The sequence below is a fragment of the Rhinichthys klamathensis genome, unplaced genomic scaffold (genome assembly GCF_029890125.1).
Source record: "Rhinichthys klamathensis goyatoka isolate OS25496 unplaced genomic scaffold, OSU_Roscu_1.1 h1tg000004l_1, whole genome shotgun sequence".
Lineage (NCBI taxonomy): Eukaryota > Metazoa > Chordata > Actinopteri > Cypriniformes > Leuciscidae > Rhinichthys > Rhinichthys klamathensis.
In genome coordinates this window covers 2,081,225-2,107,729 of record NW_026606557.1, presented here as the reverse complement: position 1 = coordinate 2,107,729, position 26,505 = coordinate 2,081,225, and the positions used below count along the sequence as shown (strand labels likewise).

General features: G+C 36.9%; 2 protein-coding genes across 4 annotated transcripts in view; both read right to left on the bottom strand.

Annotated features, from left to right (window-relative positions):
* Window positions 1-6,465, bottom strand: part of LOC130085445 (caskin-2) — a 72,693-nt gene extending 66,228 nt beyond the window's left edge. For 2 of the 3 annotated variants that reach the window (XM_056251213.1, XM_056251220.1), the window contains exons 1-2: window positions 6,092-6,464; window positions 1,081-1,642 (exon numbers count right to left, since the gene is read on the bottom strand). In XM_056251213.1, coding sequence (XP_056107188.1) covers window positions 1,081-1,174 — 94 coding nt within the window. In that variant the 5' untranslated portion in view covers window positions 1,175-1,642; window positions 6,092-6,464. Of the gene's footprint in view, window positions 1-1,080; window positions 1,643-6,091 lie in introns of all 3 variants that reach the window. The other variant, XM_056251207.1, reaches the window with a different exon arrangement.
* A 5,511-nt stretch (window positions 6,466-11,976) lies between these two features.
* Window positions 11,977-26,246, bottom strand: st6galnac2 (ST6 (alpha-N-acetyl-neuraminyl-2,3-beta-galactosyl-1,3)-N-acetylgalactosaminide alpha-2,6-sialyltransferase 2). Its single transcript, XM_056253423.1, has 8 exons — window positions 26,052-26,246; window positions 16,802-17,016; window positions 16,555-16,717; window positions 14,348-14,486; window positions 14,129-14,232; window positions 12,438-12,521; window positions 12,253-12,349; window positions 11,977-12,161 (listed from the first exon to the last, which is right to left on the bottom strand). The coding sequence occupies exons 1-8, from the start codon at window positions 26,210-26,212 to the stop codon at window positions 11,979-11,981; spliced, it is 1,146 nt and encodes a 381-aa protein (XP_056109398.1). The 5' UTR covers window positions 26,213-26,246; the 3' UTR covers window positions 11,977-11,978.
* Between the last annotated feature and the right edge of the window lie 259 nt (window positions 26,247-26,505).

Below are 26,505 nucleotides of genomic sequence, written 5' to 3'. Positions count from 1 at the left end.
CGCACTGCTCTTAAAGAACACACACCAGGAGATAAAATAAACCTCAAACAAAGACCAACTGGTGGGACTGGGAAAAACAGGCATGAATGGGACTGTCTGGGCAGTGAGTTCATTCGTGTTAGATCATTAGAAAGAGCATAGAAATACACTTAACCAAAACAACAGTCACCACTGTTGAGCAGACAAGCGAGTCCCGATCTTTGACCTCGTGAAATAAACCTGTGTAACTGGGGCTATGTGCAAGTAAATATGTGCAAATGTGTTTCCCAATGACTTTATTTGTCATGAGTAAAATGACAAATACATGAATTCTGCAACAATTTTACAGAAAGCGTGCGAAAGTGAAAGTTCTTCACATCACCACATTGCATGCTTATTAAGTAAATATTGTGGCTAATTTGATCATGCATTCAACCATGAATTAGCATGCTTAACCAAGTTAACCCAAAATTAAAATCTTTCATCATTTACTTACATCATTCCAAACCTGCATGACCCTTATTTCTTCAGTGGAACAAAACAGGAGAATTTGAGCACATTGTAGCCTAAATATTTCAGTCTGTTCCTCACTTGAAGCTATTGTATGGCTTAAGAAAACTCGGAATATAGTCTATGAATAAAATTGACGACTATGATCTACTTTCAGTGTATTAAAAAAGAGCAGCGTGGACATTACGCTAAACTTCTTCTATGGAAGAAAGAAAGTCATACAGCTTTGGATGGACATGAGGGTGAATAAAAAAATGACAATTTTCAGAATTATGGTCAAACTACTCTTTAAAATCTTACATAATGTCTCTCACATTTCATGGAGAAAATGTGAAAAACATGCAGAATCTGTTCAACAGTTTACCATTGCAGACCATTTTAGAGCAAGTACATGCATATCAAGAATCTTTTTGAGATATATCACCCGCCAGCCCTAGTCATGGGTGTATGAATATCAAACCAGGATCATCAGAAGAAATATTCAAACGTTTCACAGCCCATCTTTTAGCTCCCTTTTAGCCAACGAGGGGCTGCGAAAGCAATGGATGCACATCAAAAGCTGTGTTAGAATAGCAATGAACTGTTACTCACTGCTTTTGCTGGCTTTAACCTTGGCCAGCAGTTTCTGTGTAGTAGCTAGATCTCCATTCTTGACCGCTTGCAGAAGATCCTGCTCTTTTCCCATGATCCCCACCAGCCAGAACTCCACCAGCGTCCCACAAGAGTCCCGCTCCTCCCTTACACCTCCATACAGCGGCGCAACCGCGGCATGAACCTATCCTAGAATCCTCTCTTTCGGTAGTGCTTACTTCACTCCGGGTAGTTGACAGCCGGATGTCTGAGAGAACCACAAGCAACCAGATATCCGTATTTCTCCAACAATCGCGTCATCAAAATCAACAGACCGTCTAACTTCAGCTCTCCGTCTGGTTATGGATGCGGAAGGCCGGAGGAATGGAAAATCTATTTTGCCTTATGAATTGCCTTCCGGTTTTTCGTTCTCAAGTTTCCAGAGCCTTTTCAGAGTAACCGAGTCGGTTTGGGTCGCGTGGAGCTCAGATTCTGGGAACGCAGGGGCCCTGTTGATGCTGTGGTTTCGAAGGTTGAGAACTAACACTGGAGATTTGGATAGTTTGGATCAGCAGACCAGGACCTGAAAAAGGAGCCGGCAAGAAAAATAGCACTGTTAATACACCAGCCAAGTACAGCAGCAAGACAGGGAGAGTAACGCTGAAAACAGCAAGCCTTAGAGACTCTTTTCACCTCTCACACTTGATTAATTCCTTCTCAAGGAAAGGTTGCAGGTTGCATGCTTAAAGGGATAGTTCACCCAAAAATGTAAATTAATTCTGTCATCACTCATCTTCAAACCTGTATGACTTTCTATTGTTGAAACCAAAAGACGATACACTACTGTTCAAAAATGTCGCTGAAAAAGTTTATTCAGCAAAGATGCATTTCAAAAAGGACAATAAAGACTTTTCACATTCAATTTTCACATTGTTTCCACTAAACTATGAAGCAGCACAACTGTTTTCAACATTGATAATGATCAGAAATGTTTCTTGAGCATCGAATCAGCATATTAGAATGATTTCTGAAGGATCATGTGACACTGAAGACTGGAGTTGATCACAGGAATAACTTACATTTTATCAGATAGAAAACAGTTATATAAAATTTCACAATATTAATGTTTTACTGTATTTTTTATCAAATAAATACAGCCTTGGTGAGCTGAAGACTTCTTTTAGAAAAGTGTAAAACATGTTACGACCACACTGTTTTTGTCCATAATTAAAGTCAGTGAGGTTCAAAATAACACTGTACCCCATTGACAATTATTGCATTGACAAAAACCTTTTTTATTATTACATAATATGATTGGATTTTCATTTTTGGGTGAACAATATTCATTGTCACATATGTCAATGACATGATGCTCATGCAATTCATTTTGATGTTTTTTGGGGTCGGTCATAGAATAAAAAAAAAACGTCATGGTGGATAATAAAGGGGAAAAAAATATTCTTTAAAAGAAAATCTTATTACATTATTATAAACATCTGAAGTCTTCAAGTTAACCATCAAAAGTTTTGTCCGCTAAATCAAAGTATCGCAGAAAAGACTTCAGCAGACCTGCATGACTTTGTGTCAAGATCAATAAGCCTCTTAAAATATAACATTACTTGACCGTTTTATCCACAAAGCAATGTAAGTTCAGGTTGTAAATGTGGTGCAGCCAAAATTCACCCTACTTTCAGCTTTAATCGTTGTGTGTCGCAGACACCCTACAGAAGAAGATGGGATTTTTGCAAAAACGGTCTGTAACCATCGCCAGTGAGACTTCGCATTTACGCATGCGCCTGCACATTTAAAATGTGTTGGCCAAGCATTTGTATCTGCATTTGCATGCCTAACCCCAAGTATGAGCAGTAGTAGTAGTAGTAATTCCCTTAACACCACTATTTAAAAAACGCTGAGACTCGTAGTCTAAGAATGAGCATATGAACTAAAAAAGTCTTGATAGCATATAATCTCAAACATGCTGTCAAAGCAAAAAAAAAAAAAAAAAAATAGAATAAAAGCACAAGCTTAATGGTAAGTGTGGTCAGTAAATCTGAAAACAATGATAACCATATGCAGCGCAGCACATGGCAACTTCACACTCAGCGGTCAGGCTGCCCGGTGTCTCGGTCACAGCGTGAGCAGTAAATGAGCACCACACGGCCGTCTCATAATCACTCCTCCATTGCATAACCCTGAACGGTCTTGCCTTCTCTACACACCCAGAGCACTCGGAGGGAGTAAGCAAAGCTGCCACTCTCCATAGCTGTAATCACGTCCTCTTTCGTTTCCCTCAGGGCCAATACTCTTCACACGCCGGCCGCTGCCAAACCGCTGATAATGTGAGTTTTTGAGCCAGGGTGGAGTGCTGTTATGATGGGTTTATAACGTTTTGATTGAAATTTGCTCTTTACCGTGAGGTAATCCACCGTTCGGAAAAAAGAAAGAAGAGGAACAGGACAGGTGAACGTGAAGGTAGACCGAAGCTTATGAAAATGATTAACAGAGTAATAATGGTCGGCCAAGCACAGTCACTGGCCCTCGATTATGAACCATCGTATTCATTTGAGAGATGCAAAGAAATAAGTGATGGGTTGCCTGAACAGGTGCTCACTATTCATGGTCCTGGGAGGCCGTAAGTACGACGTCGGGTGCGTTCAGATCACTTTTCACTTGACCTTTTTACATCAGGTGTGTTTTTGTACAATACTTGTACAATACTTGCACTTTTTAGATTAAAAGATCTAATCGTATGCGCACTACAAATAATGTTTAGTGAACTTTTGATCACGCACCAACTGAAAACAGCATCAGTCATTGGAATTTAAAAATCAATATCAGTTCTTAAAAACGACAATCGATAGTCCTATTCGGATGGTAACTGTTTCTCGGGGGTCGTAAGGTATTTTCAACATGTACAGGGGTTAGTTGGGGAGTTTATTGCCGTCCGAATCCAGAATGTCAGGGTTTTTCTCCCACCACCCGGGTAAAAATCCCCGGCCGAATTACAAACACCAAGATCGTGTGGCGATTTAATTGCTGTCCGAATCACATCTCTAAGTTTACAAGAAGAGATCACTTCAAAATTCACTGTTTAAATCCTTTTTGACCCCTGCCGAGCACCGTACGTACGATTAATGTACACTTCTATTACTGAAATGCTGGTAATAACGCAGATGTCATGTAAAATGTGCAAACTGATTGATGGATGAATAAATTGAAAGTAGAGCTGCACAATAAATCAAATCGCGACATGGTTTGTGAATATTAAAACGCAAAAATAAACATATAATCTGCTTGTTCTGCGTGTCTCTGTGTGAATGAGCTGTTTCGTCCACTACATACTCAAGTATGCGTCTGCCGTCTCTCAATATGAGGCCGTGAATACGTGAACACATTCAGAGCTGCTCTGAGAGAACGCTTGAGGAGCATCTCAGCATTTTATTTGAGGAAAACAGTGTCAAACACACCCCGAAACTCGAAGGTCTTCACTACAACACGTCAAAAAAAAAGTTTGGTTCAACTTGAAGAAATCATGACAGAAATATTAGCCTACTATTTTACAATAGCAACGCATTCTCATCCCAAAGCGTAATATATTGACTCTTTTGCCAAAGCGTCTATATCCCACGCATACGGCAGTAACGGCACCCTTTAGCGTCAATATAACGCGCTTCGGTTTTGGGTAGGTTTAGGTCTGGGGTAGTGTTAGGGTTAGACCACTAGGAGGCGCCATATATCTGCGTCTCATATGACTAAAGGGTGCCATGTGCGTGGGATATAGACGCTTTGGCAAAAGAGTCAGTATATTACGCCTTGGGATGAGAACGGGCTCACAATAGAATGTACTTCTCAAAATGATGATAATAATAATGATACAATGAATATTAATACAAATTATTGAAGGAATATCATTTTTGTCCATGTTTATCTGTTGTGCAGCACTTTGCCAAAAAAAGGATAAAAGTTGTTCAATTTTCATTTGATTACATTTTAAATGTCTTAATTAAATAGTTAGTTATGCATTATTAATCTGATTATCACCGTCATTTATAATATATTTGTATTAAATCATAACAAAAATATTTTCTAAATAAAATAGATTTCATAGGACTTTTATAACTATTAAAAATGTTAATAAATGATTAATTAAAATAAGTTGTTAATCAAATCCATAATCAATTATTACATTCAATTGATTAGACATGTTTTTGAGCATAGAAATGTGAATAAACAAAACAAAGTAGATGGTTTCAAGTCTGCTATTGACAGTAAAGCTGTATCAAGTAAGCTGATTGATATATTAACTGATGATAATATTATTTGAATACCGAATTTCGTGAAACCATGATATTTTCTGAGAAGATTATCATAACGTGAAAATATCATACTGTTACAGCCTTATTTTTAACACAGCCCAATTGTGAACAGATATCTCTGAAAGGTAACCTGAGGTTGATGAAGGATCAGCTCTTGAGGGGTTATTCTTTAGGTTACCAGCCTAGATGTTTACTACACAACCCCTTCAATCCATACAGCAAGTCTCCGAGGACAGACATCACATGAGTGCCAAAATAAACAAACAATGACATAACACTTTTCTTCATAACACCACCATACAACCATAAAACATGCAGCAGGCGCTAGTTAAGTTAAGGTAGGCTATCCTACATCTAATAGCACACTGTAACATTAGTGTCCGCCAAAATACCACAGCTGAACTGAAAGGTATTGGTATTAGCTGCCGCTGTAATGAAAGAAATATATATAACCATAAAGCTTCATACACTTTACAACTTTAAAACAAAAACAATAAACATCGTATTTTCGCGGGAACTAGTTAGTACGGTGATTTAGTTTGAGAAAACACGAAAGTGAAACGATATTCGGTGAAATCACATCAAGTAGCGCGATAACTATCGATTTAAACACAAACTAACAAAAATACAAATTGCTTTAAAACAACATTGTAAGACTTTAACCCAATATTCAGCACAAACAATACTCCCCCGTCAATTATGATAAACACACTTACCATTACTTTAGTGTAAAGAGTTCATAACAGCGGGTTCGGGATCAGTGGCTCGTTCACTCGCTCCAGTCCAGACACTTCTTCAGCAACAACAACCAACTCAAAGTCACCTTTAGTCAACTCTTAGCCGATAAACACGCTAGAAGTGTGAACAACCTCGACTACTGCTAATCGCGCTCTCGAGTTATTTTCTCGCCAGTATTTTCTCCCAAACTGAACGCCTGCATGGATTTGCATGTGCGTGTTTGGAGAGCTCCAGCATTGTGAGTGTGAGAGAGGCAGTCAGAGCAGCTCGAGTGCGGGGGATCGGCCCTCCTCCAGGGGGAGGGAGCAGCGCTGCCCTGCCGCCCGACGCGACGCGCTCCGGGGCATCAGCTGTGCCGCTCTGCCGCCCTCTGGGACCCATCCGCCGCCACTCACCGGAGCGCCTTCACCCCCATCCTATCTGATGCATTCGTGAAGCAGTTATATTATTTAGATACTCAAATAGCCTATAACTCGGTAACACTTTACAACAAGTTTTTTTAGTTAACTAATGTTAACTAAAAAAAACTTATTGTAAAGTGTTACCGAGTTATAGGCTATTTGAGTTAACATAAACTAATAATGCACTTCTACAGCATTTATTAATTTTAGTTAATATTAATTTCAACATTTACTGAAACATTATTAAAACCAAAGGTTGTATTTGTTAACATTAGTTAATGCAATGCTAACATGAACAAACAATGAACAGCTTTTAACACTAACATTAACAAATATTAATAATTACTGTTACAAATGTATTGCTCATTGTTAGTTCGTGTTAGTTAATAACTAGTGTTAACTGATTAACCTTATAGTAAAGTGTTACCTATAACTCAATGTATTGTTCATTGCACAGAGCTATAAAGCTATGAAATTAGTGTGTGTGGAGAGAATTCAGCTCATATCATTTGGTTTTGGGGAAATTTTATGCAAAATAGTATAGGGGAGAGTGGGGCATCAGTTTGTGTAAATCCCCTTGGGGTCCAGAGTATTTATTTTTTTCCCACATTAATTTCCCACATGTCTAGTATAATTATGTGGCGTTGTTTCATTAATACAGTGTATAGGCTACTTTAATCTTGAGAAAGAATGAAAGTGAAATGTGACAACGTGCCCCATTGTAACATGACCATATATGATCTAATAAATAAATAAAATTTGGAGACAAGCTCAAAAATCTTGTCAATAAAATACAATTATTAACTTTTTCATATAAAATAATCACATGTTTTAATAAATAAAAATAAACTACTTTTTGAGTTTGACAACAAACACACCGCAAAACATCTATACAGCATAGTTCAAAACATAATAATAATGAATCAGTCTTTATTCACCCTTTTTCTCATGGTTTCTCAATAGATTTCATAAAAGTATAGAATAGATAGTTCTAAGTTCTCAACTGTTAAATAATAGATATGCGATTAAAATAATATCAGATTTGTCTAATTTTAAATAAACACAAAAAACAGAGATGAAAAATTAACTTAAGTAAGATATGTACTATTGCTAAATAAATGTTCAGTGATATCTTCCAAAGATTTCTTCATTTTGCCGCAATTTTTTCTCTATATTGATATGGCAACTAGTTTCGTCAAGCTAGCATGTGTGGAAAGTTTTAAACCATGTGTTACAACTAGCCCCGCGTTAGGTTGTGCCCCGCTTTATCCTACATTGACAGTGTTGGGGGTAACGCATTACAAGTAACCTGAGTAATGTAATCAGATTACTTTTTCAAGTAGCAAAGTAACACATTACTTTTAAATGTACATCAAAATATCTGCGTTAGTTTGTTTCCCCATGACTGACACCTCTCCTGAGGCATGATCATGTAAACATGACGGTTATTGTAGCTCTAGACTAAATGTGAGGAGGCATTTATTCATCTCACTTGGACAAAAACATTCCCTATTTCTCAAAACGAATAAAAAAAATAAAATGCAAACTCAGAATATTATGCAAACCAAATGTTAAATTACACATGCTTTTTGTATTTAATCTCACTACAATTTCTTTGCTGCTGATCCAATTCAACCCTACTTATAAGCAAAAATGACTTTAGATTAACATCACATTTGTGGTTCTTTTCTTTTTTTGTTTTATTGTGTTGAACTTTTTTCAGCAGAACAGCTGAAAGGTTTGTTTGAGCGGCGCCCTCTACTGTACAGGTGTGAATGTGCATTTTCTTCAGCCTTCATTTCACTTTTGGTGTGAAAAGGCCTTTACATTTGCGGAAAAAAATGACTTTTGTAAAAAACAAGCAAGCAAGCGCAGCTTAGATGAGAAAAAGTAACGTAACGCATTAATTTCCATAAAAAGAAATGCAGTTAGTTACTTTTTTAGGGAGTAACACAATATTGCTTTTAAAGGGGTGGTTGATTATGACTTTTAGTTAGAACTTTAGTTAGTGTGTAATGTTGCTGTTTGAGCATAAACAACATCTGCAAAGTTACAGCGCTCAAAGTTCAAAGCAAAGGGAGATTTTTGCTTTTAAATAAATCGTTTTTTAAGGACTACAACAAACGGCTGGTAGGGACTACACGACATTCCTCCCGGTTAGTTACATCACCAACCCTAAAATTTACATAAATCCCGCCCCCGGAACACGATTTATAGAGTATCACGACAGAATATAGTTAATCAATGACTAGAAGATAACTACACATAAGCTACTAACATTCATCAACTAACCATTCAGAAATGTCCTGTTGCTTCTACATGTTGTCACTTCTTCTTGAGTCTCTCCATCATTGTCTGACTCCGGTTTGAACATAAAAGGATAAAAGTTTTTGAAATTTTCAGTGTGAGTCTGTGTGAGGTAATCGAAGCGGCTCACACACACACAAGCTCTTGAAGCTCCGCCCTCTGTGCCGGGAGCAGGAGCTCATTTTCATTTAAAGGGACACACACAAAAACAGCGTGTTTTTGCTCGCCCACAAAAATGTGACAATTTTAACATGCTATATAAAAATATCTGTGGGGTATTTTGGGCTAAAACTTCACATACACACTCTGGGGACATCAAAGACTTATTTTACATCTTGTGAAAAGGGCATTATACTACCCCTTTAAAAGTAACTTTCCCCAACACTACATATTGAGATTTTGAAGTTGATTTCAAACTTTGATATCCTGGTAAATGAGAGCATGGTTAGAGGCATTATTAAGGCAATGGCGATCTGAGCCATTTTCCGCTCTTCGCCATTTCCACAAGGGTGTTGCATTTGATGCATGAATCCATAACAAGCTTTACTTTTTCTTTGTCCTGATACATTTTAAGAGAAATCAAACTCAAAACTACTTTACAAGAAGCAAGACATAATCAAACGTCTCCATGCGCTCCTCTTTAAAGGGATAGTTCACCCTAAAATTCTTATTCTGTTAGGCTATCCATTTACTCGCTCTCAAGTTGTTTGTTTCTTCTGCTGAACACAAAAGAAGATATTTTGAGGAATATGGGGAACAAAATGATGGACCCCACTAGCTTCCAAGAAAAAAATACTATGGAAGTCAAGATCTAAAATTTGTGTGTGAACTATCCCTTTAAATATCTGTCTCTAGGAGAAAGACGTGAGATACTGTTCATCCCCCCAAATCTGCATTCATTTGTCGCATGTTGTTGTGCAGCAACTTCAAATGAATAGAACTCAACGTTTGTTTTGTTCAATGTATCTGAAGACACGCTATCATGAAAGTGTCTGAACAACTTAACCCTCCTTGGACTCATTTATATGCTTAAACTTGATGGTGCATGCATTGAGATCTAGAAGTCTCGTTTTTCAGTCACAGATCAAAGTGCTTCCTGTCCCCTCCTAAATGAAGTCACCTGGAACAGGACAGTGAATATGGCTCTGACAAGTGTCTGAATGAGACCGTGTGCTGTGGAGAACCAGGTGAAAACTGAAGAACAAGGCTTGTGGTTCTGCATCGCTTCACCTGCTCCCACAGAGATAAGGGCGAGCGGTGATCAAAGGATCAGGGGTTGCTATCACCTTCCGGATATCCCACAAACAGATGTTGCACACCTGGGGCATGTTTAAATAAAGCAGTTAATGTCACTATCACAGTAATCACAAGCTAAAAACCAGCACCTTGAAGCAAAAAAAAAGAGTTTACTTTGCTTTGAAGATTTTTTTATAGAGTAAGATAAATGAACAGATTCACTGCACAAAGCAAAGTATATTTTGGAAACAATAATGTGCCATCAAGTACAGAGATTTGAGTGAGAGAACAGAGATTTGAGAGCCCTTTGTTGTGACGTATTCGAAAGTATTCGAAATAATTAAGATTGTTTTATTGTCTTCGAAAGAAATCTGCAAGATGGCTGCATTTATTTGATTAAAAAAGGTAATAATATTGTGAAATGTTATTAGAATTTAAAGTTACTATTTTTTATTTGAATATATTTTAAAATGTAGTTCATTCCTGTCATGGCAAAGCTGGACTTTCAGCAGTCATGTCACACGACCCTTCAGAAATCATTTACCGTATTGCCAAGCTCCAGTCATTTGGCTGCAACAAATGTCAAGGGATGGTTTTGTCTTTTTTGGAGACATATTTTGTTTCTTTATCTTTATCTATCTTCATGAATGCTCTACAGTACCAATGAAGAACGATTTGTCTAATACATTTTTGGCATGACAATATAAATTTACACATTATACAGACTGAAGTGGAGAGGTCCAAGGACTGAACCCTGGGGGATGCCACATCATAGAGGTCAATTTAAAGTTGCCTACACTGTAAAAAAAAATCCAGTTGTTTTTACGAAAAAAAAAACGGTAAAGTTCTGTGGTTACCAGAACTTTACCGTCAAAAATACGGTATCAACGTTTTTGATTTTACAGACTTAACTTAAAATTTACAGTAATAAACCATAATTCATTATCTGACATAATGATAATTTACCAACCTATTGAAGTATTAATATCTGTTTTGTACCATTGTAATACACTGACAACCAACAATCATCACAGAAGTGATGAGAGTCACATGATAAATCAAAGCTCATTACAAACAATCTTCCACAAGAAAGTTAATACTATTATATTGAAGCTGCACAGTGTTATTCGCACAAACATTAACCACCATCATGGTAACACACGTGAAATTTTAAAAATGCAATAAACATTAATTTAACAACATTAAATGTAACATAAAACCCTAATGTACATAACTGAATAGAAAATAGCTAAGAAAACTAAGAAGAAACATAGTTATTTCAACAAAAATAAATCAAATGTGAAGTGTCATGCAGGGAATTGTGGGAATGTCAATTTACGGTTTTTCACTGTAATGAGTTGTTCTTTTCACTTTCAAAAACTGTAAATTTAACGGTATTTTACAGTAAAATTACATTAAATGTTCCGTTAGATCTATCACAGTTATTTACCGTATATAGTAAGGAAACTTTCTGTTAACCAATTAACAGTTTTGCACTGTAGCATTTTTACCGTTTTACAGTCTTTTACCGTTAAAATCACGATAATTTTTTACAGTGTATGTTCTCACAGGAACCCATTTCTTATATATATATATATGACCTAAACCATGTATCAACGAGTCAAACACAGTTTTCCAGTCTATCTAGGACTGTATTGTGGTCTAGAGTGCGGCACTAAATCAATCAGCACTGATATTTTGCCAGAACCAGAATTCAGATGAATATACACACAGTCTCTGTGCTGGTTTTGTGATGGGAAACCAGACTGGATTTCCTTCTCAGTGATGTTGCCTTACCTCTAAATGTTGCAGGAAAAGCAGGGTGCAACAAAACAACTGCGAATCTTTGAATTGATCTGACATTTTTAACAGATTAATCCAAAATACTTCTTCGGCAAGTTCATTTTTTTAGTATCAAGTATCATTTTCTGGTTTCTTGTCTCTGATAGAGCCACAAGACCTTATGAGAGTGCAGCTGCTTCCACAGACGTCCCTCCATCATCATGTCATGGTTGGCATAGAGGACCAGAGGCTTCATGACCTTGTCATAGTAATGGTCTGAGAAGTTTATGTAATTGTCTGTGATGAAGCCATACGCAGAGACCTGAGAGAGAAGCCAGCATCCACAACATTTATTTAGCAACACCTGCAGCAATAGATTTTAAATAAGAATAAACCAGAGTTTCGAGATTGACCTGGTCACAGGTGTGTAAAGCAGCCAGCAGTATTAGAGCACCCGTGCTGGGCATGTAAATATCCCTGTATTCATCCAGCTGTGGGGATTTCAGAAACCTGTTCAAAAATACAAATGGCATTACTTTGAGGGAGAGAGAGAAAAAAAGTGACAATAATTGACGAATGTGTTGAAAAATACTTTCACCTCTGAGTCACATAATGAACGAAGGATGGATGGATCATCTTGAACTGATGCATTTCAGGATTATATCCAAAAAGATCCGAGGCCCTGTTTTATTAACCAAATAAACTGAAGTTAAAGAAATGTTCAAATAGCAATTCAAACTCTAGAAGCGGTAGAATGCCTTTTAGAATTACAATTCAGTGCAATTTAAGTAAAGCAGAAACAATGCAAAATAGTAGTTTAAATTTTAAGAAGCAAAATAAAAACTGAATAAAACTTTTAGACATATATGACATTTTTTATTGATCTGTATATGAATGACCTATAAAGGTATTGTCATACAAAAATAGGCTATTTTAAATATGAACAATATGTTCATCATATAGGGTGAATTCATGTACATTTGGCCATTTATTTCATTTCAACAACAAAAGTAAATTAAAATTGTATATAATAAAAGTTTTTCTAATTTTGGGGCATGAATTTTTATTATAAGTAACTGCCATCTTACACATTCAGTACAAAAAACCCCTCAAAGAATTAATAGAGTATAGGTACTGTATGTGGTTCGCTCAGTAATTAATACGTAAAGTCACCCTGTGGTGAAAATCAAGCTTTTAATATTGTTTATATGTCTATGTGGTGTTTTTAAAGACAAACCATGTGCAAATTCATAAGTCAAAACAATTGCTGACTATTTTCTCCTTAAAACTGCAGTGAACCAAAGACAGTCTCAAAAACACGGTTTGAAATCGGTGGTGTTTCTGACGTCACACACTACCTTGTAACCAATCAGATCAACGTGTGATCGTCAACCAGTGGATCTCTGAGCTGAGTGAGTGAGTGGAGGTGGGGCTCATTTGCATATTCATTGAACCGCGTATACTAAATGAGGCAAGGGTGTAGAGTTACATTCAAGCTATTTTAAGGCATGAAGGGGAAAAACTTTAAATATGTAATTTTAGTGATCAAAGGTGAGTTAAAAAAAAAAAAAAAAAAAAGTTGGTTTTTAAGGGATCCAATTATTGACTACATGCAGGGGGGGGCTTTAAATAATTGTCAGTTATCAGTTTTGGCCAGTGTTATTTAACAGAGAAATGTGAATGACCAGATACATATTTTTTATTATAAACATCAGGGAACCAACAGCCATATTTAACCAACGTAATTAGTGATATTGTATGTTGAACTAATGAAGTTCTTTTGTTCTTTTTGACTGTGTTGCATTTCTCTTTGACTGTTAGAATAGATTCATCGCCATTCCAGTTTAAATTCCATCCTATATTGGACATGTGGCCAATTCAACTAAAAGAGAGGGAACTGCTATAATAATAATAACAATAATAACAATAACATGAAAACATTCGCCCCACCCTTGCACATATTACTAATTACTTTGATAGCCTGTCATCTTGAACAAAATAATTATTTGGACGCCACACTTAAATATACACTTTATCATTGCAGTTGCTATTTTTAAAACTACCTTCAATTTCTGATCTGAGCACATTTTGCAACGACTTTTAATCAACTTGTGTGTCATCTGAGCCAGGTTTTTTTTTTTTTTTTTTTACATTGTGAATTCGGCTCAGCCCAAATTGTAGGAGTAATGCACCATCTGCTGCTCATTTTGTGCGCTGCAAGGTTCCTGCTAAGATTGAAAAAAGACGTCAGTAAATAGCAACGTGTATGAATATTATTGTCACACCCACCTTTCACCTTTATCAGGCCCGGAGGGTACAGACACACCCTGGATGGCAGCTGACAACATCTTATAGTCTCGAGTTTCCGCAGGTATAAAAATATATCCAATGCCCTGTGGTTAAACGTCTCAGACATTAGTCATTTCGCACCGCAATTCTTCAGCAAACCAGCAGAGGGTAACGTTTCCGCATTATGATTCCTAAATAGCAAACGAGAAGGTCCGTTACCGGGTCACGTGGCACCTGGTCGAACCCGTCTTCGTAATAAGCGAGAATGGAGTTCTTGAGGGAGTTGGTGGTGAAGCCGTAGAAAGACGTCTTTGTCCCAACATCGTCTTCAAAACCTTTGATGATTGCCCCATTGACTCTAAACAATAATTACAATTAGTATTAGCATCATTGCGCTATCATGGTAGTACTAATCCAACTAATAATCTAAAGAAAACAAATGCCAGATATTTAGAATTTGCCCATGCAGTGAATGTTTTTAATCAGTTTTCTAATATTTCATAATATTTCAAGATATTTTGTTCTAATAATTGGTTTAGTGAATGTTAGATCAGGGGTTTTCAATCTTTTAGATGCCACGCCCACAGACAGACCCCTAAATATAATTATTTTTCTGTGAGTGACCCCCATCCTAAAATTTAAAAAAGGCAAATTTGTACTGTGAAAAAAAAAATCATAATTATGTCAAAATATTATTTGGAAGGTTACATTATATTTGTTTCTACCCATTATAGTACTGTACTGTTATATGTATTTATTAATTTGTTCACTCATTTACTTATTTTACTCTAATTTCTTTTTATTCATGTTTAATTACATTTTAAACTAAATTAAAAACCTTTGTTTACACTTTTTTTTATAGCTACAGAGATCTGATTAATCCAACATAAGGACATTATTCACAATGCATTCTAGCAAGGAAATGTTTGATGATATGTTTATATAATATATAAATAAGGATAAATAGTAAAATGACATATTTTAATAAAATAGTTATCTTTAAATTGATTTAACTATATCTATTAGGACCGATGCATCAGTTACTGATGCCATTATAGAAAGGCTCTATTCACTGTTTGTCATGATTGGTTTATTCCAGAGATGATGTGGTTGGTCATGTGATCTCAACATGTCCAGCCCCATTAGGTGACCTCAAAAAAAAAAAAAAAAAAGTCGTTTTATTGGGCTACTTATATGACATCAGTGTTGGGTAAGTTACTAAAAAAGTAATTAATTACTAGCTACTAATTAAATCTTCAACAGTGTAATTAGATTACTGTAATTATTCTCTCAATATAAAGTATTGTATAACTAATTACTTTCTAAATCCCATTTCAATCTCGACCAGTTGAACAATACAAGGATATACATGAAACGGCTCTTTTTTAAATTCTTTCAAATAAATAATATGAAATTGCATAAATGATTCTTTAACTGACCAAAGTATTTAAAGTGAGAAGGTTACTGTCACGGCTGGTTGAAAGGGCGGCAGGACTCCGAAATAAAGCTGGATCTACTCGCGTGCAGTGTTTATTTTCAAAACTCAAAAATTGTAACAAAAACTCTCAGGAAACTCAATCTCAAAACCAGGAACGGAAACATCCAACTAGGACGAAAACCGATCAACGTATGTCTGAAAACAAGCACAAATACACAAGGCTGAAGCAATCAAAGAAACGAGTAACAGGTGTAGAAACTTATCCAATCATTGAAAAACCTTGGGAACCAAACATTGGAAACAAAGAAAGTGCAAACCCACCAAAAACAAACACAAGAACAGAATCCCTCATAACAGTTACATTAAAAACATACAAATATATCATTAGGCGTTAAAATTTTGATGTTAAATCCACTTTTGTTTGTTTTTTATAGAATTGTTCTATAGTCTTAATTGTTCTATAACTATACAATATTTAATGCAATTACATTAGAAGTAATTTACAGAAAAATTAAGAGTAATCCCTTACTTTACTTTTTCAAGGGAAAAGTAATTATATCACAGTAATTAATTACTTATAGTGACGCATTACACCCAACACTGTATGGTTTTATACATTTCCCCTTAATTTATTATTTATTCTTATAAGCGTACTTAAAAATAAAGGTTCTTTATTGGCATCGATGGTTCCATGAAGAACCTTTTAACATCCATGGAAGAACATATGGAACCTTTCCATTCCACAAAAGATTCTTTATAAAAAATGGTTCTTTTTAGAACTGTTCACTGAAAGGTTCTTTAGGCATCGCTGCAAAACCCCTTTTGGAACCATTATTTTTAAGAGTCACTGCGTGCACATATAAACCACTGTGAGAGAAATGATTTTGACATCAAAAGATTACACACTTCATCTTAAAGGTTCATTTTATTTTTATGAAACTGAATATCAGAAGGCAGCTCATTTGCTTTCCTAATAGAACGCACAAACCTGAAAACATAATCGTGACTGTCTATGACCTTCCCCTGCCCGGATCCTCTGAGGATACCTCCGTTACCCACCACGGCACAACGCACACATGCATCCGGCGTTTTCCGCTCAAACAGACGACTGTTGCCAGGATGTGAAAGCAATGAAAGAGTCTTGAAAATTTCTGGAAAACAAAGATGCTTTGAGAACTTTTATGGTTTTGTTTTGTTTCCTTGTTTATGGTGCTATTGCTATAGGATGGGTTTACCATGGAAAGGCTGGTCCTTCCAGCCGTAGGGCAGCGGTTCTCTCCGGAGCGTTTGCCAATGTGAGTAAATAACAGAATCACGCCACTGCAGAACAGGCACTGAGAAGCTAAAATGTGTTTTCAGACTGTCTTCCTGCTTTATGATACGTCTCAAAGAGCAGGATGGCACTTCCTCTTCAGCGATTTCGTTAACAATCCAGCTTACTTCCGTAGCCCTGCAGAGCAAAGCAGATCAAAACCTAAGAGAAAGTCTTTCTTTAACAAGAGGGGAATTATATGAATCAATATATAGGGTATATAGGAAATACAGAAACTTGACCCCATTGACCCTTATACCGGAACACATTCCTGAAACATAACCTCCAGTTTCCCTTCAAATGCTAATGGGATATGAAACAGAGTGCCATTGCATTTCAGCACATTTAGAAGAAGAGTAGAAATTAAATTCATGGTTCAAATCCACATTGTTGACTAATGAAATTTGCGAAAGATTCCATCTCGAGTTTGCCTTACCAAATCAATGGCCTGGTTAAGGTAACACTAGACTATATGCGGGACTCGGCAATCAACAGTCACACAGAACCTGATTTTGCCAAGTAAAACATGTTCAACTTTGTTGATCCTGAAACAACACTCCAGTCAACCAACCAGACTTGAAGGATAAGATTAAAGTTGATGTCAAGTTTAGGTTTACAGTCAGGGTTAGGTGCTTCTACATCAGAATTATTCACCATCATTCCCCTCTGATTTTAGGGAGAATGTATGGTAAGGTTAGGTTTAGCTGTAGGGAAATAAGGCTACATTTTCAGACAGGAATGTTGTTCCATGATCATCAAAGTATGTTGACCCAGGAACATGTCTAACTCGGCAAAATCACAATGCCACATTTATACTTAAATATCACATTTATACTTGTTACAAAATAACAGAGACACTCCAAAATGTTAAAATATACTTCCCACTCCACTTTGGAGGCTATGAGAGTGTTGCCAGATTGGAAATATCCAAGTATCATACCAGAAGCTCAAGGGAGGGGAGGGGAGGGGGATTGAATTATTGATTGGGGGGAGAGGTGACTGGATTGTTGATGGGGTGTTTGGCTTTCATGAGGCACACACACACGCAAGGTCTCTCGCTCTCTGCCGTGCTCTCTCATCTTCACTTTCTCCTCACAATCATGACGTAGATCCACAGCTAGATCAATGAGTGTAGAAGCACTATGATTACAATGACCTCCGATTGAAGTGTCACAAAATTCTGAAATTATCGTACATTATGGGCTTTTTTCCATTATTGATCGTACATCGTACAGAGGTCAAAATTATCGTACAAATACGATAATTATCGTACGTCTGGCAACACTGGGCTATGAGGAAACAGTATCTATCTGTAAGAATATGGTATGCAGTTAAAAACGAAATTTAGCTTGAGGCGTTTCTGTGTGTCAACACATTCCGCTCGAGGTTAAAATCAAAAGATTGAGTAAACATCAAATCATGGTGAAGCAATCATTACAACTGTTCTTACATAATAGTAGGCTATATTATATTGCATGATAACTAGCCCTCAGTCAAAAAACTCATTGAAAAGATCAGGGCCGACTAGTGGATTTGTGGGTCCCTTAGATGAGATTAAAAAGATATGAAAATGCTTATTTAATGCAGAAGGTTTACACTGAGTAATCAAAACATGTTTGACATTAAGGTGTGGTGACATTAGTGAAATATAAAGGTCCATTGTAGGGATGGGAATTGAAAACCGGTCGAGAACCGGTTTTTTACAATCTATCGATAAGGTATGCCGTCGACGTTAACGAGTCCTCTTATCGATGATCCTGCTCTGAGTCAGCCATAGTGTTTAGGCTACAGACCTGACACACAACTGTCCCTTTTGTCCTTTATCAAGCACCAGCACGGCGTCCAAAGCGAATTTTTGTATCTTATTTGGGGAGGTATGCTACCCTTTGGATGAGTTTTTTTATGGGTATACACTACCATAGTCCTGGTTCGACAATGCTAATATGTAGAGGAAACTCGCCTGTGGGGCATCCCTCCTTGTTATCTGTTGCATACTGGGCTCTAGTGCTGAAAAAAGACGAAGCATTAGCAGGTCTTAGAGTGCTTTCACTCACGACAGAGTATGAGCTGCTCTCCCCCAATTACATTGGGGTCTTTAAGTAGGGCCTATGCTCCCCTGGGGCTTTCCTGGGGTTTAGAGACTGGGTGATAAGAGTTATTAGGCAAACTGCAATTATGCCTCCCTTTCCTCCCCGACTGATGTTGGGTCTTGAAGAAGGGATCTATGCTCCTCTTTGGTGGATTGCTTCTATAGGGATGATCAGTGTTATGAACTGATGAGTAGAGGAGGATCACCATTGGCATCCCTCCTTATTATTCTAGCATTTTATACAGTAGCGGAGATAGCGTGGGTGCTTGAGTGCGGTCGCCCCAGGGCCCCGTGCCAATTGGGGCCCCTCGCCAGCAGTGATGCCGGTAACTTTTTTCAGTAACAAGTAATAACGCGTTACTATTTCCAAACCAGTAATCAGATTAAAATTACTTATCCAAATTACTGTGCATTACTATTTTTGTCATTTTCTTTAGAAATGATGGCTGATATGCAATATGATACCGAAACGTGTGTGAGAAGGCAGAATCGCGACACACTCCAACTCCCAGCGTTATCCTTCCTGTCCAGATCCAATGCTACCACATCTTTAAATTACTATTAGTAGGCTATTATTTGAAGTTAACATTATAAAATACGTAGACCTACACCACAAAACTAGTTGAGGATAATTTCTTTAAAATTGGGCAATTCCAGCGTTATGGACGTGACATTTGAGGTAAAAAAAACTTGAAATGTAAATTCTTAGAAAATGCATTTAATACCAATATATTGAAACGTCTGTTTATACTCCTTAATAAAGGAGTCCAGACTCCAGACATTAGAAAAATATCAGTCTACACATGCATTTTATATTTAATATGAGGGAAATACACGGACGTGACACAAAAAAACTTTAACTTTTAGGTGGCAAACGTAGCTACAAAAAGCAATACCCACCGGATGAAGAAGGGCTGGATCTCCACAGAACAAAATATTCATTTTGTCTTATTTTTCGTGCTCGCATTTATGAGGGAAAAACAATGTTACGAGACAGTTCCCCGTTACGGACGTGAGCGCTCTGAAAGCGCCACTGAAAGACTGCTTTAAAATTTTCATCAAAGACATCAAAGTACAAAGCCATTCATTAAGGCGAATTTCGTTTTGTATTAATTGTATCTTAATTTTAATCAATGTTTCATCAACCAATTGCCTGGATTTAATAAATAAGAAGTAAATAGGCTATAGCAGACAATTGATAATCACGACACGGAGGGGCCGGCGCGTGAACTGGAGCTCGTCTTGTGAGTCATAAATGAACCGAAACACAGCGTATAAGGTAGGCCTACTTGCCTCACACACCTGAGAAATATATCTAGAAAGCTCGAAATGTGTACTTTTACAGAACAATTCAAAACGAAAGAAAACAGACTGTTCTCTGAAAAGAACGAGATAGCCTTTGTGTTTTATTTAACATATAAGCTTACTTGGCTAAACAAGTGACACATTATTACATATGCATTCATCAGATATTTTACGGTTTTTTTTACGGTTTTAATTTTAAAATGATTTGGTAGCAGAGGGCCCCATGATGAAGCTCCGCCCCCACTGTACTGAGCGTCTAGCTCCGCCCCTGATTTTATAGTTTAGCAATTAACTATATTGAGTCCTGGAGAAGTACCTTTACTCAAGTCAGGGTTTGAGCTATTCTCCCCCAATCACTCTGGGGTTGCTAAAAAGGAGTTGAAAGAACTATCAATGTACGAATCAAACTCACGGACACTGCCGACAGTTTCTTTTCCATGCATCGTTTTATACAGTCAAATCATTTAGCACAGCGAAATCGCTCCCGAACTCGGTCCTGTCTTGCCTGCACTCCACTGACTGTCTTCACTTTTATTGGTTAAGCTAAATTAGCTTTTTCTGAACTCCACTGACTGTCTTCACTCCTATTGGGCCCTGTCCCAAATGGCACACTCCGGACTTGTGGACTTCCTCAGAGTCCACACTTCGGTGACGTCATGTAGTGCAGACCTATAGGGCCCTTAGCGCGAGTCCGCATTGAGAGGTATTTTTGGGACAGACTCGATCGTCACGCCGGAAACAGGAAGACGGTCTGATTGTTGTTATGGACAGGAGCTACAGGTTCGGGGAAATATGCTGCCTATTGTTGTTGTGTTTACATATGACTCAGTAAAGCCCTGACATCCTGTTCTATTTATTTAATGAATCATAATGCGATCGTATTATTCAGCTCGCTATGTTTGAGACATCAACCACTGATCGATGATCATAATGTTTGTATAAACTTGTCATAAAAACCGTAATGATAATTACACTTAAATTATTAACACTTTCTTCTCAGCCATGTTAACAATTGTCCGTGAGCGAAATCTCCTCCTATGCGTTGTCTGATTGGCCTTTCGCAAGGATTCCTGGGTAGTTAAAGTGCGTGGAGCCTGCATCTATGCGGGCTTCGCAGAAGACCGCTTTAAGGGTACAAAGGGGGCGCTGCTGAGCACACTTCAGAGCGTTAAAATGCTAAATGGGACGGCCTACGGACTCGTAGACTCGGCGAGCACGCGCAATTTAAGTCCACGAGACCGAAAGTCCGCATGAAGTGCGCCATTTGGGACAGGGCCTTGGTTGTGCAAAATTAGCTTTTTTTTTAACTTTGTCACATGACTTGCATCGCTTGATCTGTCGCCAGCGGTCACTAGCTATGTTTTCATCCACCTATTTTTAAGCACATTTTGGGATATCACATAAAAAACACTGGATGGAAACGGCAAGATGCACATAAATTCAAAAATAAAACGTATGCGCTCAACTGAGTCTGATTTTTTTTTTTCCAATAAGAAAACATACACATAAACTATGATAGCAACACATTTAACAAATAAATTCCCCAATGCGCATTAAAAAAGTCATGCGACTTTGCATGATGGAATGGCATAACTTGACCAACCGGCGGACCAATCTCGTTGCACAGCATCTGAAATGCTGTTTTGGTTGTTCTGAAATGCCTGAGCAAAGTCTGTCGTCAAAATTGTTCGGTAAAATAACCTCCCATGAAAATAACCTTCCTGTCTTACACGACTGCATTCCCAAACAGGCATCCGCCTCGGAAAGCAAGATGACAGGACCGTGTTTATTGCGTTTCGTCTGCGCGTTCTGACGAGTACTAGAGTATTATATTATATGAACATTATTATATACAGTGGCTTCTCCTACTGCAGAAACTTCCATTTTTCTTATTATAGCACCAGTTTATCAGGAAGTGACGATTTTGTTCTCTTCGACTGACTGGATGGAAACGGTGCTTTATTCGGTATATAAATGTAATGAATTATTATTAATTATCGTATATATGTATCTTTTTCAAATTTTAACTCATGCTTTAGTTGTTACAGTTAGTGAAGGAAGCAGCAGAACTTTGACATAGTTTAGTTTAGTCTATAACCTGAGGTAAGAAGGCATGTTGTGTTTTTCAAAAGAATGAAAGTCAAGAAGAATGAATGTGCCTGTTGTCAATTATTGGGAACAGGATACACAGAAAGCTGCCTGTGAATCAAGAAGGCTTATTTACATAAAAGACAGATGAAATGTTCACACACGGTGTCCAGAAAATTTGCTTAAACTCCTGTGAACCTAGTTTGAACATTGGTGGCTTCACGTATGAAGCATTTTAGTTGAAGTATTTTGTTTTGTGGTAGCTTACCTAAAACCCACACATGTAAAGTTGATTACTGCAGTTAATTAATATTTGACATAATTCCTTGTTTGCATAGGATAGATAGGAAGTATTTTATTTTATTTTATTTAAGCATCTGAAACCTTTTCAGTTTGATAGTTTTCTGCTTGAAAGTGCCGTGGGAAGTCTAACTTTACTTAACTTAACTTGTGAGGGCGGCGGATATCGCAGGGACCCAACATTTTAAAAGCTCTTGCTTCTTTGTACTTGCCTTATAAAAATGTATCATAGTTCTTGCCATTGTGGCATTTGTTAAACCTATTGTTATAGGTATAACCATTGATGGCTCAAAGGAATTAAATTAAAGGATTAAAGGGGATTTTAAGGTATTAAAAGGGATAGAACTGTTAAAGTTCCTGTGGCCGGTTGCATAAACTCACTCTAGTCTTTAAAGTTAGTCATCTAATTTTTTCTTCTAGACTGGTTCTAACTTTCTAAGTAAAAAGGTAAATAGAAATCATTTTAATCAGAAATATATGCTTTAATACAAACCATGTACAAACTCATAAGTCGACAGCATTGCTGAGTATTTTCTCCTTAAAACTGCAGTGAACCAAAGACAGTCTCAAAAACACGGCTGGTGTTTCTGACATCACAAACATAATTTGCATATTCATAGAACCCCATACACTAAATGAGTCAAGGGTGTAGAGTTACATTCAAGCTATTTTAAGACATGAATTTTTTTCAAGGAAAAAACTTTTAAATATGTAATTTTGGTGATCAACGATGAGTTTTTTAAGTGATAAAATTATTGACTTTATGCTAAGTTTATGCAACTGGCCCCAGGTCGTTTGTAGTTATGAAGTAATCAATTTAAACTATGTGCAAATGATGATTTATTTTAAAATATGCACATTCCCTCTTATTCATGTCTAATATGTAAAAACACAAACAGTTTATTGTCACGTCACATTCAGTTATGAATTACATGAATTATGTAAATAATAGCGTATGATCAATTTAAAATGGTGAAATTTCTTTCACCTAAAAGTTTGCATCACTGGATATTATTGTCGGTCGCTGAACATTTCTGTCGTAAAACCTTTGTCAAATATTAGCCTAAATGTTTAGCTACGTTGACAGTTTTCAACTTTAACTTTTTATGCGTTTTGGTCATACATTTAAAAAACAACGCCGTTTTGGGGGCCTGAAAAAGCAAAACTTGAATTTTTGAAAACGGTGACCGGAAACTGGGACAACGTTGTCATCTGTACGTGAAAAGGAAAAACTTTTACGTTTTTAGTACATCGTTGTCGTGTAAACGTGCCCTTAGTTACATGCACTATTTTGGGGAGGTTGAACTTGAACTTGAACTCTTTTTTCATCCCCTCGCAGAAGCCTACGATCGGTCAATGAGCGACGGCTCGTGGTACCATCACAGCGGGGCACAAAATCACTCTCCAGAACATTCTCATTCACGGTTCCATGCTGGTGGAATGATCTCCCCACCCTCGTCCGTAATGCAGAATCGCTGACAGCATTCAAAAGACAACTGAAAACTCATCTCTTCCGGGAGCACTTAACATAACATAAAAAAAAAAACAATAAAAAAAAAATCCTTTCCTCTAAATCCTCGCTTGCCTGGCTTATGCTAGCTATGTCTGAACTTTGTATTTTGAGCACTTCTTGCGTTGTTTTTGCCTCTTCACGATGACTCGCTTGGTTTAGTACTCAGTTGTAAGTCGCTTTGGATAAAAGCGTCTGCTAAATGACTAAATGTAAATGTAAATAACAAATACAAAGTCCCTTACCCATCACTGCATTCTTTATGATTTAGTTGGTTGGACATCACTTAAAATTCATAGACAGCAGCACTGGTATATCTTTATTTATAAAGCTATACTTGGCAAACTTCCACTGTACCTCTGTAACCTCCTCTCTGTCTGCTCTGGTACCTATCAGCTACGCTCCTCAAAGTGGTTGCTTTTTAACGTGCCACGAGTTACAACCGAATTGGGAAGAACTGCTTTCTCTTATTTAGCACCTTGGGGGTGGAATAATCTACAAAAAGAGCTAAGGTTAGAAACCCTTATGTCCATAAATGAATTTAAAACTACTGTAAAGAGTGTTGTGATGGAGACATGTTCTTGTTTTTCTTAAGAGTCTAATTGTGTTCTTTTTGTACTACTTTTATCATGAAAATGTAATTTAGTGTTTGTTATGTATGCATTTGTTGTGGTTTGGCTGCTACCTTGGCCAGGTCTCTCTTGTAAAAGAGATTCTGAATCTCAATGGGACCTCCTGGTTAAATAAAGGTAAAAAAAAAACAAAACAAAAATTGATATCAAAAATGAATTTTTTTACTATAGCAATTTAATTGTTGATATAAATAATAGACATTTGCACTTAAAACCATGTAATTACTGATATCAAAAATGATGATCTAAACTACAGTAGTCAACATTTGAAGTGGATCAAAACCTTTCATCAAAGTTATGAATTTTGAACAATACCCGTTCTTGTCTTGTCTACAATAGAATTGTATTTCTGATATGTGAAACTGGAATTTCAACTAGTATGAATTATTGATATCTGTAATTAAATTGGAATGGAAGCTGTTATGTGTGAAAATACAATTACTGACATCAAGAATAATAATTTTAATTAGAGTCAACTGAATTGTTGAAATGGATGGAATGATTAAAAGTCGAAACGGCTTGCCATAGGTGACCGTCTTTTTTTATCAGTAGGACATATATTTCATATATTTTTTATCATATATACACTACCGTTCAAAGGTTTGGGGTCGGTACGATTTTAAATACTTTTAAAAGAATTCTCTTCTGCTAACCATGGCTGCGCTTATTTGATTAAAAATACAACAAAAATGAGTTATAGTATTAAATATTATTCCAGTGTAAATCAGCTGTTTTCTGTGTGAATATATAGTAAAGTGTAATTTATTCCTGTGATCAAAGCTGAATTTTCAGCATCACCAGTGTCAGTGTCTTCAGTGTCAAATGATCCTTCACAAATCAGTATAATATGAGGATTTGATGCTCAAGAAACATTTATTATTATTATCAATGTTGAAACAGTTGTTGGTCTGTCAGTTGTACAGTTTTTTTGTGTGTTTTTTTTTAGGATTCTTTGATGAATAGGGTTAGGGTTAGAATCTTTTGTAACATTATAAATGTCTTTACTGTCACTTTCGATCAAATTAATTATTCCTTGATAAATAAAAGTATTGATTTCTTTCCTCCAAAAAATAAAAATAAAATTCTCACTGACCCCAAACTTTTGAACGGTAGTGTATATTTATATAGTATGACATATTTAAGCCGGTGTCTTCTCGCCATGTGACTAAAACGGATGCTTTCAATCAATCTTTTACATGAGACAAGTGCTGATCTCCGCGCCCCTGGAAGAGTGTGTGTTGGTACTGACCTCTGAAATGTGCTCCAGTCCTCTGATGACATCAATCCCAGCAAACTCCAGTAGATAAAGCAAACGCATGCAGCCATAAAAGATCTAACAAACCACAGTTTCATGTTGCGACCGCACCGTGCGCGATAAATGTGTGAAGAGACAACAGGTAAGTTCTTCATAATGACAAGCAAAGCATTGCGGACAAAACAAGCAGTGGCCTTTTACTGAATGCGTTGAACCCCCCCTATCTAGAGCATCTAAACAGTTGCACAACCAGTTTTACAACACGCATTTGTGGGAAATTGCACGTCACCTCTAAGCTGATAATAGTCACATGTACAAATAGATTTCACATGACAATGTGAAGGAAAGGAATCTACTGTTGTGATTAAATGACAAAAAGAGACTCGGAAAAACATTGGAATATACCTGAGATTCAGGTTCTCTTGGTTCCTGATGTGTTCTCTCTTCG

Bases quoted from the DNA above. Each gene is read 5' to 3' on its own strand.
- st6galnac2 (XM_056253423.1), bottom strand. From the start codon at position 26,212: ATGAAGAACTTACCTGTTGTCTCTTCACACATTTATCGCGCACGGTGC. The intron at 17,017-26,051 runs GTCAGTACCAAC...TTTGCTCTGCAG, and splicing joins GACTGGAGCACATTTCAGAG to GGCTACGGAAGTAAGCTGGA. The intron at 12,162-12,252 runs GTCAATCTCGAA...CTTCTCTCTCAG, and splicing joins CTTTACACACCTGTGACCAG to GTCTCTGCGTATGGCTTCAT.